The sequence below is a fragment of the Aythya ferina genome (assembly GCF_964211825.1).
Source record: "Aythya ferina genome assembly, chromosome: 2".
Taxonomy (NCBI): domain Eukaryota; kingdom Metazoa; phylum Chordata; class Aves; order Anseriformes; family Anatidae; genus Aythya; species Aythya ferina.
The window spans coordinates 108,423,950-108,443,465 of record NC_140297.1 but is presented as its reverse complement, the minus strand read 5'-3'; the positions used below and the strand labels follow the sequence as shown (position 1 = coordinate 108,443,465).

Below are 19,516 nucleotides of genomic sequence, written 5' to 3'. Positions count from 1 at the left end.
ACTGTCCTGTGAGCACTACTGAAACTTAATGCTCCTGCTAGGCTAAGATTCAAGTCCCATGTGATAATCCTGGGCTGAGAGTATAACAGACAGGCTACAAAACTGTGAGACTGACTGATGGTGACAATACCTGGCAGTATGTCATTTACCATTGAAATCTGTGTCTGTCTTTGAAAAGCACAAACACACCTTCAGCACTTCCAAAAGAGGAAACAATGTCAAAATGTTATCTGCTTCTATAACGAGATTTTTCCAGACATTTTTGTTATAAAATAGATGCATTTTAATCCAAGTACTCTATTTTTATTCAGCCTAGTTGAAATCAAGTATGCATTTTTTATTTACTTATATACATGCACCTTCTCTATAAAAGCTCAGAGAATATAAACGTCCCCATTTCCACACCAATGTTTCAGCTTACCTCCTTCATTTCCACTTCCTTGTCACTTCTTACTCCATTTTCTGGGGAAGGGATGTCTACATAGATGACCAATTTGCTGGTACGACCCCCTTTCATTAGAATCTGGGGCTCAAAATTTGAAGTTCCAAAGCCATCCAAAGCATAAAAAGCAACAGTATATCTCAGCTTGCCTCCATATGCCATGAGCTGTTTGGATATAAAGTTATTATTTTATTTATTCCAAGGTTATAGCTGCTAGTTGAAAATATTTTAAAGTCATCAGAAGATTTGAAAACTGACAGTTCCTTGATGAATTAGCAATAAAACATGAAAATTGACTTAAACTCAGCAGTTTTTGTACCAAGGTCAAATGTGTATTTCTAAATAGCAGGCACAGTTTCTTCTTTTATTCTTTCAAGGTGTGTAACTTTCACTTAATTCCTAAGCAGACCATTCCATGATCTATATTCTGAATCTACTGTCAAGGCTGAAAGCTCTTTTCAGTTTCTAAACTAAAACTGAATATATCACATACAATCTCCGAAGAGTAACACAGTAATTAAATATGGGTGCTACCATTTACAGGGTCAAGAAAAATTTCATTAGTAAAAGGTAATGTAAACGTATTATTTGTGCTTGCTGTAAATAAGTTCATTCAAAAAGTGACTATTATACAATAAAGGAGTGACATTTATACAACAAAGAATGATCAACAAAGCATTCCAATTAGTTAATTGTCTTACCTGGTCTCCCTGAAACTGCTCTGGTAACCTCCAGTAAAATGTTTCTATATTTAAGTATTTTCTGACAATGGTAGCATCCAGTAAAATGTCAGAAAATTGTGAAAATACTCCTTCCACTGTTCCAGTCAGGTTACTTGGAGCTACTACATGCAGAATGGACTGGTCAGGAGTTAGGGTTATCTACAACATGAAGAGTAATAGATTAATGTAAGGAAAATATTCTATCCTAGTGTAATATACTGTTCACAGCTTCTTTGAGATAGTCAGCAGTCTATTTTATAGTAATAACATCCCAAGCCAAAAAATTGGGAAACATTTTTAATATCTATTAAAAACAAAAAGTGAACAGTGAAAGATACGTTTTCAGAAAGAAGACTGCTTTCTTTTTTATTCTGACTCTGTGAGCTAACCTATTGTATTCAGTCTGATTCATGAAACGTATGCAGCCTTCAGCATGCTAGAGTGGTACCATGAGGATAACAAACAGCATCCATACATTTATGTCACTTTACTTACAGGAATTCTCACGTGATCTTCTACTTCCCAACAAAATGAGGACAGACCGAAGCAGAAACATGGAGTACAACCCAGTGAATTGTTAGCAGACAGAGCAAAAGTTCCAGGTTTACACTCACTGCACTGCAGCCCAAATACATTTTCCTGGAGGAAATAAAAAAAGCACAGCAACACACTCATGTTACTTTGCTAGCTAAATGAAAGATGGCTCTTATTAGAAGAAAAAATAGTGGGTATATAAACTATATAACAGCTAGTAATTTATTGTATCTATTCTGGTTTACTATGCAGGAGATTTTATTATTGTTACTACGTAATGCTGTTTTACCAAAAACATGGAACATTCAAACAAAACTCATGCATTCAAATTTCTAACTAAAATTACCAATTATGTATTTTCCATTAAAGACAGAAAAGTGTCTCCCTAACCCCCCTCCCCATCTGAAAAACAGGCTCAAAGCCAAAGAAGCTGTTCAGGATGAATAAAAATCAGGGGACCTAGTCCCGTGTGTTTGTATGCTCAGTTCTCCACTGGTAAATCCAACTTGAACAAACACTAGAAAAACTAGTGTCTGTGTTGATCCCATCCTTAATAAAAAGATTGGACAGAGGCCTATGTCAGCATACATTTGTTGCATTGAAGTAAGTTTTCTATCACCATGTCTTTCATGAACAGATGCCCACCATCTCAAAAAACAAACAATCAAACAAAAAACATTCTATTATATTTCTGTAGTTAACGTTTCTTCTGTTTTAATACAACAATGTCCATTCAGGCTACATTATTAGCAATAATACCGGAGTTATTCTTAACCACTGCTTTTTTTTATAGCATAGAAAACATACATTTGAACTTGCAACATAATCAAATTAAGCAAAATGTTGAAATTCTCCATTTTGCACTTATTGGTTTCTTGCTATCATATAATTTGGATTTTCAAATGCAGACTCTTAACATCTGAATTAATACGCTGTTCCTACGTGTAATAAAACCACGTCTGTATAAGCAGAAAAAACTTCTCTGTACCCCTTTTTTTTCTATTTACATAATGAGGATAACAATAAAATAGCTTTTCCACTGGAGCTTTCTAACATTTAATTAGCTTTTTAAAATGCTTTCAAATCTAGAATGAAAGAAGCTGTAGACATGCTAACTATACACAGAGAGTGAAATGATTCTCTGTCAAAACAGTAAGGAATTTACACTTCTAAATTAAGAAAGAAACAAACTTTTTAATAAGATACTGTCTTAAACTCAGAGTTTGTCTTAGAAAACTCAAGATGATATCAGTCAATGTGACCTACACTCAAAAATGTAACTGACTACAGAGTGTTCTTAGACTCTATGATATGAAGGAATAGAATTTCCCTGGCTTGAGGTAGAAACATAATCTTTGCTCATTGAATCAGAATATCGGTCTTCAATTCTCTATGTGTATTGGAAAAATATCCTTTCAAATAGCAACCCCAAAATAATCCATGAGTTATGAGCTGTTATTGGCACTATTTGCAAGGCAAAAAGGAGGTTCCATAAATAAAACATAAAAACTATGTCATTAAAAACAGTTCAGATGGCATAGTTTTTGTATCAGAAGGCATTTACATCATACAGAGAAATATAGTGACACTGAAGTCTCTAGCACTAGTCTCATATATTGAATAAGGTTTGCAAAAATTTTATCCCAGAACTCATAGCTAATGCTTTGTCCTGTTCAAAAAAGGTGTACTTGCCTTTTGTGTGGCAGAAAGAAATCTTGCAGCAAAAGAAAAAGCAGGACAAATGCATCCCCAGCCCTCATTCATTTACATCTTACAGAACTAATTCATGAAAAATAGGATTCTGAATGTACTGTAAGAACGATGTGGTTATAGACATTCACTTAACACAGAAAAAACACATGGATTTTACATTTAGCAAATGCAATCAATTTGAATTTAGGAGTTCAGTGAGACTGTTGTGAAATATGCCAGCTCCTGAAAAAACTTGAAAGACAGCAGTGTTCTATCAAATGTACAGTTGTTTTGTAAAGTTAGGAAGGATTCAGCATTAGTAAGTTAGAAATGATTTCTCATGATTTAGGATACAACAGATCTGATCCTGACTTCTTAACACACATCCACCTCAATTCCCTGAGTTTCGTCTAACAGAGAACTACAGTAATGTTCTGCAATAATTTTATGACCACAAATGGGAAATAAAATTATCTGGATACTTAAAACCAAACAGAGGGAGGTAGGAGAGGCAAACTGTCTATTATTATCACAGGAATTTGTAAGAGAAATAACAATTGCATGTTGGTAATGCTGGTGCTGCTCCTTGCAGCAGTGTCTGCCCTAACTGAGAACCTCATCCAACAGTTTTTAACCCAGCTGACTAATCATAAGACCTGTTTAGCACTGGCACAGAAAATCCATTGGGAGTGATTTAGGTGTACTCAGAAATATCTCAAAGGAAGGATGCAGATTAAGTCCCTTTCAGCCCTAGAGCTTCCATGAGTTTTAGGAAATAAATGATCAGAATGCCTCAGTGCTGTCTCAAAAAAGTCTGAATATTTCAGTACCTTGCAGGTACAGATGCCAGTTTCTTCTTCACACCCACAAAGTCCTTCAGTATCATCACACATCTCTGCTGTCGTTCCACTTAAGTCGCAGTCACAGGCAACACAGTCTGGGTAGTCCCTGTAGCCTAATGCACATCTGGAACAGTCTTGTCCTCCAAATTCAGCTTTGCACTGGCATTGACCAGTCAATACATCACACTGGAGATTGATTGAGCCAGTGTCACTACAGTTGCAAGCCTTAGAGGGAAAAAATAATAAATAGTCTTTAAAAACAATTTTGTTAACAGCAGAAACAGGACTATAAATTTAGAGTGGCCATTAAAACTCAATGTTTGTCAACAATTACTACACAATATAAAAGGGAAGAACTTCCATATAAACATAGGATTGCTTAATTTGTATTTGAACAAAGAATTGTATTGCTAGTAAACAGTGAATTGTAAAAAGTAAGAAGATTCGTTGATTCCCAGACCTGGGAACCAAGAGTTGAAGGAAACAGTTCCAGAAGATAAAATTCCAAAAGACCTTATTTAAAGTACTGTGTTTAGCAAATAAATTACAATAATGTGATATAAATATTAGATGAAGGAAATACATATGAATAGAATAATTTTATAAATAGAATAGACAAATCTTAATACTAACGTTCTTAGAAGATTTCAGGGAGCATTAATAGAGTTTCCATCTTGCTCAAGCTTCATTTGTTAATTGATCAGGAACCGAGAATCTTACAAAATCCAAAGATGCAGTTCAGTGCCAGAGGAACACTTATCCCTGGCAGAGCCCACATTTCAATCAGCAATTTGAACTTGTTTTAACAAATTTGCAAAGTGGTTGTACTTAAAATTTGTTGTCCTTTTTTTTTGAGGCAGACTGGCTGTTATCTTTAGTCTTAATTTCCCATCAGTGGTTACTGAAGTCCAGTTTTCCTCTGTGGTTGTTTCTAACAGTGCAAACAAAAATTTCTTTCCATCTATCCTCACCTGACTATGAGCATTTTCCTCAACTCTTTTTTTCTCATAATTTCTTTGAGATGAAAAGCCTTACCTTGTAAAAGCACTCCGCACAAAGGCCCACAAAATCTATTAGTATCTTTGTGTATTCTCTAGAGTTCTTTACATTTCTTGTTCACTCTATTTGTATTAAGCAGAGTTTTTACTCTATCAGCACTAGGTACATAGTCTAATACACTTTACAACCAAACAGGTTTAATGATACTTAGGAGCCAAAGTTGTAAAGGTCAACAATTCTGAATGCTAAACCCTATTTTAAGCATCATAATAATAAAAATATGTGGTAAGGATAAATAAGGATTCTGAGGTACAATTAAATGTGTGCAGCACCTGACTTGAAACGGGTCATAAGCAGAACATGACTGAAGTTCTGCTCAATCACTGCACCCAGGAATGGATGCTGAATACTGAGAAAAATGCAAGAAACATGAAGTACGCCACTCATTCAGTCTACGTTGTAAAAACAGACCGCTGGGATTTCTTTCTCCATTTCATACATCTCGAGAACATGAAGAAGACTCTCCCGTGTTTGCCAGTAGACTTTGTACCACATCTCAACTATTGCCACTGTTGTCTATTCCAACTCATTGCAGCCTCTGTTGAGATGAGACTCCTATTTGCAGATCTCAGTATTGTTGCATCATGAAAGTAACTAAAATACCTTGAAGTAATTCCATATTATTTACTGTGAAGCTGTCAGCTAAAGGAATGCTAGCAAATTACCAAAGGTGAGCAGTCACACCTTTAATTTAACTTGATCAGTGGCAAGTGTTGTGGAATCACACTATGAAAGGAACACTTAAAGGGGTGTTAGCTTATCACCACCACATCCTTACACGAAATGCACAGGAACTAGCATGTTGTATTTGCAAAACATTTACATAAAGAATAGCAGTAGCTGGTAGCTGACAAATTAATGATTTAAAGATTGGCTGCCAAGTTTCTATAAATCACTAAGGCAGCAAACCTTCTTCCAAGTTTATAGGACAATTTTATCATCCTTACTCTAAAGAAGGAAAGAGGAAAAAAAGTAATTGACGGATGATCATGCTTGTCGGGTACTTATTACATATAATGACAGACCTTGTCAAATTGATTACATTTGTGGTTTCTGCATTAAAATTACTCATTATATTCATGTAATTCTGAGGCTTTTTAAAATCTCAGCATTTATAAAATAAAGATTGGCCCAATGCCATATCTGATAGGAATTTACTGGGTGAACCTAGTTGCCTAAATGATTGCTACTCCTTAGATCTGCACAAAGTTTGTGTTTTAGTGATTAAACAAACATGAAACTGAGATAACAGGAGTTACTATTTCTCCATTCAGGAAACTAACTTACACTGTTTTAATTTTAAATACTCAGAAAAAAGTCTATAGTGACTTTCAAAACAAGCTAGAGTTCATTGTTCTTAAAGCTGTAATAACAGTCCTTGGTTAACAGAGAAGCATGTTTCTTGCTACCAGTTGTTGCTATAAATCTGCTCTAGCATCACTGTTCATGCAACTAAAAGCTAGAATACACACTTCACAATTTTTATATGATCTATGCACCTACATGGAACAGACACTCTAGACAAATGTTTTCAAAGACATCCTTCTTAGAATGTTCCTCAAGAAATACTTTTCAGTCTGGTTTTGTGTTTTTTTGTTGTTGTTGTTTTGGATTGTGTTTTTTGTGTGTGTGTGTGTGTGTTCCCATTTTTAATGTGTCTAGCACTAACACCTTGAGACATAGAATAAAGTTTGAGGTCCTTGTAACAAGAGCCCAATCCTTGCATTAGCATATGGCAAACTGCTTTGAACAACCATGGCTTTTCAGTCAGCCTACTATACCTTGCAGCCGAGTTTAGGAGAGAGTCCCCAGTGATTTTCTTCACAGAATTCACATTTTGGTCCCCGAGTGTGAGGGGGACAAATGCACTGACCAGAATCTGCGTTACAGTTGTTCTGAGTATGAGCACAGTCACAGGCTGCAAGAGAAATAGGACCAAATGATTAACTTCCTTTGCTTTGGCTATGTAGAAGAAACTACATGACTACTGATAATCTTACTTCTCATAACTATTCAGTAAGGTTTATCCATTCCACTAGGAACCCCTTGCTGTCCCCAACCATTGTGAAACAAATTATGACCAGGCTGGCATTTCACTTTTTTATTAAAAGTCTGTTATTTCTGCTTGATATAGCCTGATTGGTGGTTTAAAAAGCAGTGCTGCTTTTCCACAGGGGAGTCAACAATGCCAAATAAAATTATTGTGGAGAAAAGTAAATTTGTAGGGAAAAACGTTATTATAGAGGATGCAAAACTCATCAGAGATTCAATAATATTCTTAAAGAGGTGAAATGATTAATCTCAGGGATTAATACTTTTCAAGAATTTCTTATTAATTAATGGGAAAATAATGATTTTATTTATATCAACTAACATTATTGCAGGAAGCACTTGTCTATTTAAGAAGTGCAACACCGTTCTTGCTAAAAAGAAGAAATTCAGTTAAGTGGGTTTTTAATTATTTTAATAACATTTACAAAGTTTTCAAAACTGAGATGGTAAAAGGTACCTAGAAGATATTTTATTCTTAGTAAAGACACAGTATGTATTTTCAGAAACACAATCCTACCACATAATCTCCCTGCAAAATTCACATTACTATACTATGAAGAAAAAAAGAAGTCGGATTGGAGAAAAGGTAGGCATTCCTTTGGCTATATTTTGTTGAAAGGTTATCTTATTGACCTGATAAATGTGTGGGTTTTTTGATGGCATGTTCTCAGTTTGGATTAACATTTTGCACTTGGGTATGTACAGATTTTAGAGATAATGGGAAAATACAGTTAATGGTGTGTCTTATCAATTCAGAAATCACGTTTTTAAGAATAAAACAGGAAAAAAAAAATAAAAGTCTGTAATAGCAGTAGTTTTTAACTTTTCTTCCCTACATTAACCAAAATACTGGGAAAACATTCTCCTTTTTTTTTTTTTTTTTTTTTTTTTTTTTTGAATATTTATCAGAACAACAGAACTTTGCTGCAGTATAAGATAAAACACACCATTGAAAGAAATTCCATGCCAACCTTAGAAAACTCATGGATTATAACTTACGTGTACAGCCCCCATTCTGGAACGAATGAAAGCCATGAGCACAGTGATCACACTTTTCTCCAGCCACGCCTGGTAAACAGTGACACTGCCCCTGATGGTTGCAGACCTCGGAGACTGAGCCAAATTGACTGCAGTTGCAGGGAATACAGCCAAGTCCAGTAAGCAATCCATAATAGCCATTCTGTTGAACAAGAAGTAGATATGTTTGAGAACATCAAGTCTGTGCTTATTTTCTCTTAGTTACTTTCCCAGCTGCCTGACCTGCATGAATATTGATCAGCTCTGTTTGACTGAAGTGGGAGGATTTCCTGGCCTTGTCTATTCCATGTTCCCAGCCATTTGCAAGTGTGCATTTGGATGAAAAACTCAACACTGAAATGCTCTAATCTCATCTAAGTCCTCTAATCTCATTAGAGAGACTTTGTTTTAAACTCTGAGGTTATTTTAATTTGAAGACTTCCGTGAGGACAAAGGAGGGCTGTGCTGGCCAGGCACAGACTCCTGTGAATGCGTATTGAAGAGCAGAACAGAGCATGTCAGTGACCTATGGTACATGTGGATTGAAAAGCATTCATCTTGGTTGGCACAGGGGCAGTAACTGGGCACAGACTTCCTGCTCTGGTCTCTGAGTCAGTTCCATACTTATCAAAGGCTGAAAACTGCTGTTTTGTCTCGCCAGTGAATACCTATTTGTTCTTGCAAAAGGCCTGTCTTTTAGCTGAATCCCTTTCTGGTGTTCAACCATGATGTATTTATTATCACCAAGCACATTCTTCAGATATTCCCAGAATTCATTTTGCAGAAGCACAGTGTTAAGATCCCTCCAGGTCTTAGTCAAAACGACTGATCAAAAGCATTTGGTTTCCTATGCAGCAAACACAAGTTTGAATTCCCTGAAAATTTTGGAGAATGAGAGATATTCCATGCTTTCAAACAGCCAAAACTTTCCTTTCGTGTCATGTCACATTGATGCTGTTATCTGCAGAGAAACAGGCAGACCACAATACAAGAAAACATAGATATTAGGAGCAGATAAAAATATTTGCTTACCAGGCACTTATCACATCTTTGTCCAATCACGTTTGACTTGCAGTGACAGATGCCTGTCTCATGATGACAAGTACTGGAAAGAGAACCATTCACGTGGCACTCACAGGCTTATGTTTAGGAAAAAAACAAAAGCAACAAAATATTCATTAATATATGCATTCATTATGACAGGATTCCAGATTTGTTACATTGTGTATGTTTCACCTATTTATATCCTATAAATGTTAATATACTACAGCAAGACCCATACTACACATTTGAGCTAAAAGAAAAAAGAAGAAAAACAAACAAACAAACAAACAACAACAACAAAATAAAAAACATTTCTGTGAAGAGATACAGGTTAAGAAGTTTGTTTCTTCCAGCCTTATTTGTATCATTCAGAAGTAAGAAATGTCTACAGCAAGTCATTGGAGTGGTAGTATTAAGCAAGTCAGTAAGTTTCAGGAATATGAGGTGTCAGACCCTAGCATAATACATTCCTTCCCTAGGCTAAACCAACACCATAGGTTTCACTTTGCACTTGTCAACTCACAACTTAAAGGTTAAGGTCTCTTCCAACCTAGAAATTCTGTTAGCACTTTTGGAAAAAGTGTATATCTCCCCACCCATTCTGCTACATACACACCACATTTTTTTCCATTCCATATGTTCTGAGAATAATAAAAACAGCTTACCACGACAACTTTTCTCAGCCACTGCATCCCCATAATACCCATCGGCGCACTTCTCACAGTGGTCACCTGCTGTGTTCCCCACACATTTCAAGCACTGTCCTGTGACAGTATCACAGTGACCATCTTCTTGAGGGTCTACATTGCCATTGCATTCACAAGGAGCACACGACTGCCCAGGCACAAGTGGATTTCCATAGTACCCGTTAGCACACCTGTACCAGAAATTAAAAACTGTATCAAAAATCACAGAATCATAGAACAATCCAGGTTGGGAGGGACCTTCAAAGATTATCTAGTCCAACTTTTCATGGAAAGGGCACCTAGATGTGGTTATCTAGCACCCTGACCAATTGTGTCTTGAATGCAGTCATGTCAAATACTCTCCCACCCCAAGAGGGTACTTCCTATTAGATTTTTATCTAATGAGTCTCTCACAAGCAAAGATAAAATGAGGAAAATGTTATTAGGAATATTTTGTACATGTGGTATAAACAATTCAAAGTAGGTAGCATGATGAATAGTTAGTAACAACAATCATACTATACCAAAGCTACTACACGTACCTTTCACACTGGAAACCAGTGTGGCCTGGGAGACATTTGTCACAGACAATTCCACCTCCTTCCCTCAGCTGGCAAGTAGGACTGAAACTATCAACAGTATTTGTGACAGTTAGTATTACTGCATGAAAACACAAGACTTCTATAAACATTTAATACCCAATTCTTAAAATCCATGCACCTGTCCATGTAACTACATAATTTCTAGTTTTTCCAGATTAACATCAATTTTACACATCGCAGTATGTCAAAGCAGAATTATCACTTTCAGAAATTCTTCTTGATTTTTATTTCATTCAAAAGAAAGATTTAATAATGCTTCCTAAAAAGCTGTCTCTCCTAGTACAGAGATCTGACAAATTTGCTAAGTGCCTCTTTTTCAGATGTAACACTTCTGTCCTTCTGTTGTTTTCTGCAACAACATGAAAGATAACTGTGATGTTGCTGCCAAGTTCAAGGATAGGTCTAAATATTTCTTTGTGTACTTTGTATACAAATTACACCAGTTCACTTGTCCTGTCTTAGCTTACTTATTTATCTACCTGGCAAAAAATAAAAATAAAAATGTTTCTATGACACAGGCTCAAATGAATAGGGAAAGAAAAGTTCTTGTCTTTCTCCTTCAGATTTCATAACATTTTTCTTTATCTCACACTCCAATTTTGCTGAAAATGCAAAAAAAAAAAAAAAAAAAAAAATTAAAAAATCTCAAGCAGCTTACTTATTTGCAGCAGAGCTCAGAGGACAGGCACAGGGCTGGCAGTCCTCAGGAGTTCCTTGGGATGGATTTCCATAGAAGCCAGGCAAGCACCGATCACAAAAAGGTCCTGTCGTGTTGTGTTGGCAAGCCTGTGAGACATGGCAAAAAAACTTCTTATATTTACTTTTGATGGGTTTTAATCCCTTGTGGGATCTCTGCAGGAATCTGCATGCAGTACAATATTAAAATTCAAGGAAACAACCATGAAGAACTTTTAAAATGAATTATTGGATTTATGCTTTTTTTTCCCCCCAAGTTATAGTAACAATTCATAACTGTTTCTTTCCTTCATTTTAGAATGTACTTTACATGACAGAACCTCACTTAAACACAATCTTAAACATATTTTGTGAATTGCAAACACAGAAAAAAAAATCTTATATATTTCTAACTGGTATTTAGCTATTGTAGTCCTGTGATTTCTGAATTTCAGAAGAGATCTGAGAGCTAAATCATCTTCTCAGAAAGGAGTGTGTAACTTCCACTGATGTTGGTCGTGGAAGATTCACGCATATACATATATATTCACACAAAACACTGTTTAATTTTGTTCCTTTCAGGGAAAGTATTACTGTCAATTTGAGCAAGCAAAGTTAAGATTTTTATCAGCCAGTATATATCAACATTTTTTCTTTAGTTCTGATTATTCCACACTTGAAACGGTAAACTGAAACAAACTATTGGAGAATGCTTTAATGGAGCCTCCAAACACATATTGAAGTAAACAATGAAAAGCAAGAAAAATAAACAATTTGTACCCATAGCTTTAAATTTACATACATCATAAACTTGTCTCCCACAGCCAAAATGCTATCCTAATTTCTACTGACACTTAGAAGGATGACTTACAAAGCAAACACCTTGAATATCACATTCAGTTGCATGCCCATTGCATTTGCAGGGTTGACAAATACCCCCGAATAATATTCCATCCACACGGTAGTACCCAGGGAGACAGGACTGAAAAGAAACAGGGAAAAAGCAGCAGCATTACATGTGTTAAAATTACACTCCAAATCATTTTCAAAGAGTCCACTTCTGACCACCCACCGACTTGTTCACATCGTGGTAAACTGAATACTCTTTGAAGTCTATTGATGTCACTGCAACTCTTTTCTGGTGGTTGTTTTTTGCTTGCACTGGATGAAGGGGATAAGTATTAACTCCATGAAACTTTGATTCAGCCCTTTGTACCCCAGAGGCACATAAGTTAAGTTTTCTGAACTTGAATATGTGAAGTTATTTATTATGGGACAATAAAAAACAGATGGTCTACCTTCTCTGCAGAATCATGAATGATGCTATGGCACATGGCTTCATATTGAAATTATTTGTCAATATAATTCCTACTATTCTGCAGGTGGTGCTCTGCCTCCATAGTCTTCTATTCAGATACCACCTTGCCTTACATATCTGATCCTTGTAGGATCTTCCAAAGACTAGCATTCTTCCCTGCTAAGATTCCTTATTGCCTCCGTAAAGCTAATGACATAAAAGAGAAATAAACTGCACAAGTCAGATCTAGGAACAGTGCTATTCATGAGTAAGGCACACATAAAACAGATTCACAAAGCTTTTACAGCTACTCCTTCCCTAACAATAATGCTGTGAAGTCTATCATCATCTTTTAGTGCCATCAAACAGAACTCAAGAAATAAGTTTAAAACTTCATCTAATATGTCTGAAAGAAAACGTCAACAGCATTGTATACAGTACAGTACACAGAATCTAATCACAGAGTGTATAGTCTTATGGCAGTGTAATTAAAGGCAGCTTCTTTAAAACCTAGACCCTTTCAGAAAGATCATTTTATATACACAAAACATTTCGAGAGGTTACCTCACAGGATATTCCTGTGTAACCTTGAGGACATTCACAGAATTCCACATCTGGTGCTGAAGAAAGATCTATAACATTCGCACTTGCAGTATCCAGGGTTACAGAGTCCAGCCTAGGATTAAGCATGAGAACATCTTATCATTTATTTCCTAAAATTTGATTTTTAACTGGATCTATGGGAGTCATACCACAGAGTAATGCTCCCTGGAAGCAACAGCTGAGGAAAAGGAAAAAAAAAAATCTCAGTTATAAAATATTGCGATGGTGGTTTTATTGCATTTGCAATTCTCAGCTGGAAGTAGATATACCCTCATCCTGTTATCGTTATTGTTACTCCCATTGTCTTGGCGACTTCTCCTGTGGTGAGGTTTAATTAAAAACTTCCCCCTCTGTCATGATACTAGAGGTATATTGGTGGTGCAGTCTTCTCTTGAAGTCCTGTGATAAGACAGCTTTACTACATCATGTCTAAACTAGACATATATTGCAGGAGGGTAAACGATGAGAAACAGCACCAGTTCATTGCTGGTGCACACAACATAACAAAGCAAAACAACACAGTGAAATGGCATTTTGCAGCAGGGGCAATCTTCTCAGCCACAGATAAAGTTATTTAAATGAATCTTTATAATCATTCCAGGAAGATGAATATCGTGTCCTAAATGGACATCAATATCATCACTTCAAGAGCACAAAGCAAATTTGTTCTAACTATGAAGTCCAATGTTGTTGATATAAAATGCTACCAAAGTAGGGAATGAGAAAGAAAGGCTAAGGGAAGTAATTAAATAAATGATGAATCACTGAACAGATTTCCTTGAGATCAGTAAGACTTTGTTCCTGTATAACTTGGAGAACAGAATAAACAGATCTGTAATGACTGATAAAGACGCTGCCACTGCTGACCTGAGACTATGAATGACCAGTTACTCCATCCCAGCCCAATTTTCCTATTAAACGCTCCTTTTGGAGGAGCATCAATAACATCTTTGGTAACAATTAAAGAAATTAAAGCTAGCATCTTTACTGGCAGGTAAATATCAATAATCAATGATGGATTAACTTGCCACACACCAAAATAAGCATACCACTGAGAGTTTAAGAGTTATTTCTTTCTAACAAAGCTGTCATTGTAATAAGGCTTTTAGGCAGTATTCTTTTAAAGCAGAAAACAACGATCCTGCTTCACAACCAAATGCCCTTTTCTGCACATTCCACATGGATGTATTTTGGAGACAACAACACTCTTGAAAAAAGAAAAAAAAAAAAGAATCATTTTCTTCTAGAAATTATTAATGCAACACTTTAGGAATACTGACAGTACAAACAGTGCTTCACATGCACAAAAGTAGTAAAAGTATATAGATTAATTTGAGTATTTTCTCTCCCTCACCTGTATACAGCTCTTTTGGCAATGTTGTAGCTGGCCCTAATGAGAAGATGAGTCACATTTACTAGAACAGTCATCAGTCTTTCTCGGTCTATAGCTTTTTTTGTATTGAAGTCTATAAAATTCTCCGACACGAATCTCACTGAATTAGAGTACTCCTCATACGGCTGCAATGACAAGCCTGCTGCTCTTGTGCTCAAAATCTGCCCATTGCCCTGAATGTGAAAGACAGAGAAAATATTTTTCAAATTTGCATGGAAATTTTACTTATCTATTACATTTAGTGTTAGATACTCATCCAGATAATGTAGAAAAGAAACAAAACAGATTTCTTGCTCTATGAAAAAATAAATAAATTAAAGGTCTGAATTTTCCGTGTATTCAGGAAGATTGCAATCCCGTTCTCTTTTGATTTAGAGACTTCAGAAACACTTGATTTTCTTTTGGAAAAAGAACTACATTAAAATTGAAATCAACTGTGCAAAACAATCTCTTTTCTGCTTTGGTTCTATTGCCAAGTATGTATTACAAAATCATGCTTTTTGGAGATGTCTAGATTTCATATAGTCTTACTTTTTAACTGCAATATAACTCTTAAAAAACAAAAAGTAATCAGCAAGAATATTCATCCATTTCATAAATATAAATCATTCCTGCTTATTGTAGTTACTTTTGTAAACACAACTTGGTTCATTCATTTAGTAATTATCACCTCACATGTTTTCACAAAGGATAGTATTTAGTTCTTTATTATTTAAAAATAGTATAGTATACCTACAATTTCAGAGAAACAGAATAGAAAATTAGATAATTGATTAGCAAGAAAATATTGGTGCTGACTTTTAAGAAGGGATTTAAAACTGAGATTTAACTAGGGATTTAAAACAATTAAGATAGATTAATTAATTTCACTTTCCATCTTTTTTAACCTATCCATAGATTCCTAATAATGTCTGAGTAGTAGCCAGCTGAAAACAATCTACCTGAATGATGACATCCACGCTAGATACTATATCACTGTCCACACTCTCCATTGGAATGTCATAAGACACTGTATACTTCAAGTCTCCACCAAAAGCCGTGAGCTGAAATAGTAAAACAAAACAAAACAACTTAACAACAAAATAACCTCCAATCAACACAAAGAAGAGGCGTGAGAAAATATAATGTACGTGTCCCAGATTAAAGGAGTACATGGGCTTACAATCACCACTTTCCAGGGAAAATTTAACATGCTGTGCCTATCAGCACAGGCACAAGTGCTGACTTGTTACTGTGCAGGTGGGGAAAGCTAGCTGAAGGCTCCACAGATGATTCAGATAAGTGCCCTCATTCAGTGAAACACCCACAGGACTTTCAACAACAGCAGGGTTTACACTACCATCCTAGCCAAGAGGCAGAGCACGTGGGAGTTATTCACATTCCATTTCCCACCTTCCAGTCTCCGTAGCCCCACATCTGCTGCTGACTACTTCAAAGCAAATGAAAGAGTTGCATCAACAGTTAGACCTACATTAAATGGAAGAGAAATCAGAATTTGAGTGAATTTGAGTGAGTTCCCCTGTGCAAAAACTACTCCCTAAAGTTACACTTCTGAATCTTGTGTTCATTTAGCCTGCTACTGTACTAAGAACAGGGGCTGCATGAGCAAAGAGGCTGGACTGAAAAAAAATAAAGTGAGGTTTCAAGGTCACCTCTGCTCAGAACTGGTGAGGCAACACCTGGAGTACTGTGTCCAGTTTGGGGCTTGCCAGTACAAGAGAGACATGGACATACCAGAGAGAGTCCAGTAAAGGGCCCTGAAGATAATGAAGGGACTAGAGCACCTTTCATATGAGGAAAGATACTGAGTGTTTAGCCTCATCAAGGGATCTCAATGCATATAAATATCTAAAGGGAGGGTACAAAGAAAATCTGAGCCAGGCTCTTTTCAGTAAGTGCTGTGACAGGACAAGAGGCAGTGGATACACGCTGGAACACAGGAGGTTCCTGTGCCCTTTATGGTGCAGTTGACTAACCACTGGCACAGGTTGCCTAGAGTTGGTGGAGTATCCCTCCTTGGAAGTACTCAAAAGCCTTCTAGATGTGGTTCCTTGGCAAACTGCTCTAGGTGACCCTGCTTGAGATGGGAGATTGGACAAGATGACCTCTAGAGATCTCTTCTCAATTATTCCATGATTCTTGGGGGAGGGTTGTGGAGAGAGAGGAAGGGTACCCAGAGCTCTCAAAAATTAAGACCAGGGCAAAAATTAAGACCAGTCATTTGGAAACTAATAAATCTGAAATGAAAGATGAGCAACATCCTGTCAAATGTATTGAATGAGGTGTGAAGGGCATCAGCTTTGAGTTGGGAGCCATTGATATAGGGAACGTGAGCAAGAAAGCTAGTAACAGTCAAGAGAAGGAGGGAGATTAGTTTCATCGAAGACAGGCCAAGAAGAATGTGGGGAGATGAGTGAGCTCTAAGAGAGAGAAAGAGTGGCAAAAACTGGGATCATCTAGCCAGGAACACTACAATTAGAAGAACAGAGACAGGTTGAGAAGTCTGGTAATACTAGGTTTTATACGTACTTCGTAATTATGGATATATTATGTTGTGTATATATTCCAAATGTACTCAAATTCTAATTACTTTCCATAAGCTAAACAAAGAACAAACAAGGCAACTCCAAAGGTTTCAGTGCTGAGTAAGTAAGAAAGCATTAAACTGAAAGACAAAACTTTATGTCATACAGGAAAGATGTACAAATAAAGTTCTAGGGGCACAGAGATTAATTTAACAGAGGTGAATTTAAATTATTAACATCCCAGTAAATAAAACATTTTGGTAAGCAGAAATATGTATACTGTTCACATACAAGAATGTTGTTAGACCAATACAGTATGATTAAAATAGGGAAATGAATTGTTCTGGCTCTTTCTAAGAACTCACTTTATTGCCTAAATATGGCTCAGGCGCTAACCAGTAGTAAGTATTTTTCAGCACTTTCACAGCCTCAGAGTTGTTGATGCTTATTTGGTGGGGTCCATCCAATTGGCTTCGCTGAGGTTGCACACCCCTTGTGTTATACAGATCAGTAACAAGCCATCCAGTCATGTGTGATATCTGCAAGAAATTAACAGTCAGGCTTAGCGCCACTGAAAAAGCAGTCATTAAACTTAACTGATCCCTAGATATTCATTTGAACTGGTGAATCTATAACACTTTTATTAACACAGTCCAATACACACAAATGGGGTACTTGATGAGACTAGGACTGTCTCTGTCCCTGTAAGAGACAGGAACACAAATACAGCAAGTTTGATTTTCATCCTCCCAGCAAAATTAGCATCAGCTCTTCAATATACAAAGAAATTTTAACAGCACGAGGTCAGAAAGCAAATATATATATATATTTTAATCACAGACTCTGCTAGCCAGCTTCTGGTATTACTGCAAACCGGTGGGGTCAAAGCCTGACTGAAAAGGTATGTTGACCACCTTACAGCTGCCAAATGATATTGAAAGTCTATTCCTCTGTAAGAAAACACATGCCAGAATTTAGAATTAACTTGGGTGCATGTCAAAGAGAAATACGGTATGTTTTGCAGCTGCCTGAGGAAAGAATATTAGGTCATGGAGGTAGCATATAATACCTGATTGATGGGCCATGTTAGGCTATCACAGACATCAGAAACTCCAAAGCAGAAACACTCTGTGCAGCCCTGAGGATTTCTTTCTTGCAGGTTGTAGAATCCAGGTTTACAGAGGTCACAGTTCTCACCTTCTACATTTTCCTGTGAGTGGCATATAACATTTGTTTCACATCAGTATTATTATGGCAACAAATACAGTGGATTAGATGGGATTTAAGCGTAACAGCATTCAGAAAGCTCAAAAAGAAAACAGATTTCAGCCCAGCAGGCTTATTGAATAAGACTCAGAGCTTAAAATGAAAACTGATTGGAAAAAATCATTAGAATTTGCCAGTTCATCAAAATCAAAATATACCCTGGTAAAGGTTCTATTGCAGTGAAACTTCAGCACATGGGAAGGGTTTGAAAAACTTCTGCCAGTTTGCCAGTCTGCTACTCTGGTAGTTTGAATTTCTAACTTTCTCTGGACAAAAGCTTCCATCTTTACCAAATCAAGATGGCCTACAGCACAGCTTGTCCCCACCACAGCCAGTTCCTCAACCACTACTGCCACCTCTTCCTAGAGGAATTCTACATACATTTGTGCTGCTCCTTTAGCTCCTAGCACTGGCCTGCTGCCTCCTTACTAAGCAAGCTAGGTAGTTCACAGCACACTGTGACATACCTCTTTCAGTGTAGTATTTAGGGGGGGGGGGGGGGATCCAACTATTTTCTTCCAAAATCTGTACAGGCACTATTTATTCGTTTATTCCAAAAGTTTAAACAAATGTTGCTGAGATGCAAATAAGTAAAGAAAATATTCAGTAAATACCCACAAAGTTGTATAAGTAGATCTCAGTGGGTATTTCTACACAGTAAGATTCAGAACACTTCCTGCTGTCAGGCACAAGTCTCTGACCATGTCCTGATGTATCAGGACAAGACCTGGATACACATCACTCCTCCACCTCAGCCTTTGGTTTCCACTGAGAGAAAACCTCACTGCAAAGAGAAAGAGGACTTTACAGAGCACCCCACCAAGTTCCCCAATACCCACGATTAGGACACCGGGACTGTAGGGCATACAGTGAAGCATTTCCATCTTGCTGTTTTGAGAAGGCCTGTATGAGCTCTGCAGTGTAATTAGAAATACAAAGCTTGTGGACCAAATTCTGCTTTGGGAAGCTGTTACCTGGCTAACATCCTTCCACTTCACCTGGAGAACCACTCCCAATTCCAGCCTTAGATTTCGTTCAATGGAGCTAATTTCAGGCTTACCAGAG

General features: G+C 36.8%; 1 protein-coding gene across 1 annotated transcript in view; it reads right to left on the bottom strand.

Moving 5' to 3' along the window:
* LAMA1 (laminin subunit alpha 1) overlaps positions 1–19,516 on the bottom strand; it is a 104,267-nt gene that overhangs the window by 42,317 nt on the left and 42,434 nt on the right. Inside the window, exons 11-26 of the mRNA XM_084508163.1 lie at positions 18,255–18,395; positions 17,551–17,724; positions 15,602–15,703; positions 14,622–14,833; positions 13,229–13,340; positions 12,239–12,349; positions 11,351–11,478; positions 10,633–10,719; positions 10,070–10,281; positions 9,393–9,499; positions 8,343–8,523; positions 7,073–7,209; positions 4,221–4,457; positions 1,660–1,803; positions 1,144–1,323; positions 422–607 (exon numbers count right to left, since the gene is read on the bottom strand). Of these exons, the coding sequence (XP_084364289.1) occupies positions 422–607; positions 1,144–1,323; positions 1,660–1,803; positions 4,221–4,457; positions 7,073–7,209; positions 8,343–8,523; positions 9,393–9,499; positions 10,070–10,281; positions 10,633–10,719; positions 11,351–11,478; positions 12,239–12,349; positions 13,229–13,340; positions 14,622–14,833; positions 15,602–15,703; positions 17,551–17,724; positions 18,255–18,395 (2,451 nt within the window). The remainder of the gene's footprint in view (positions 1–421; positions 608–1,143; positions 1,324–1,659; positions 1,804–4,220; positions 4,458–7,072; positions 7,210–8,342; positions 8,524–9,392; positions 9,500–10,069; positions 10,282–10,632; positions 10,720–11,350; positions 11,479–12,238; positions 12,350–13,228; positions 13,341–14,621; positions 14,834–15,601; positions 15,704–17,550; positions 17,725–18,254; positions 18,396–19,516) is intronic.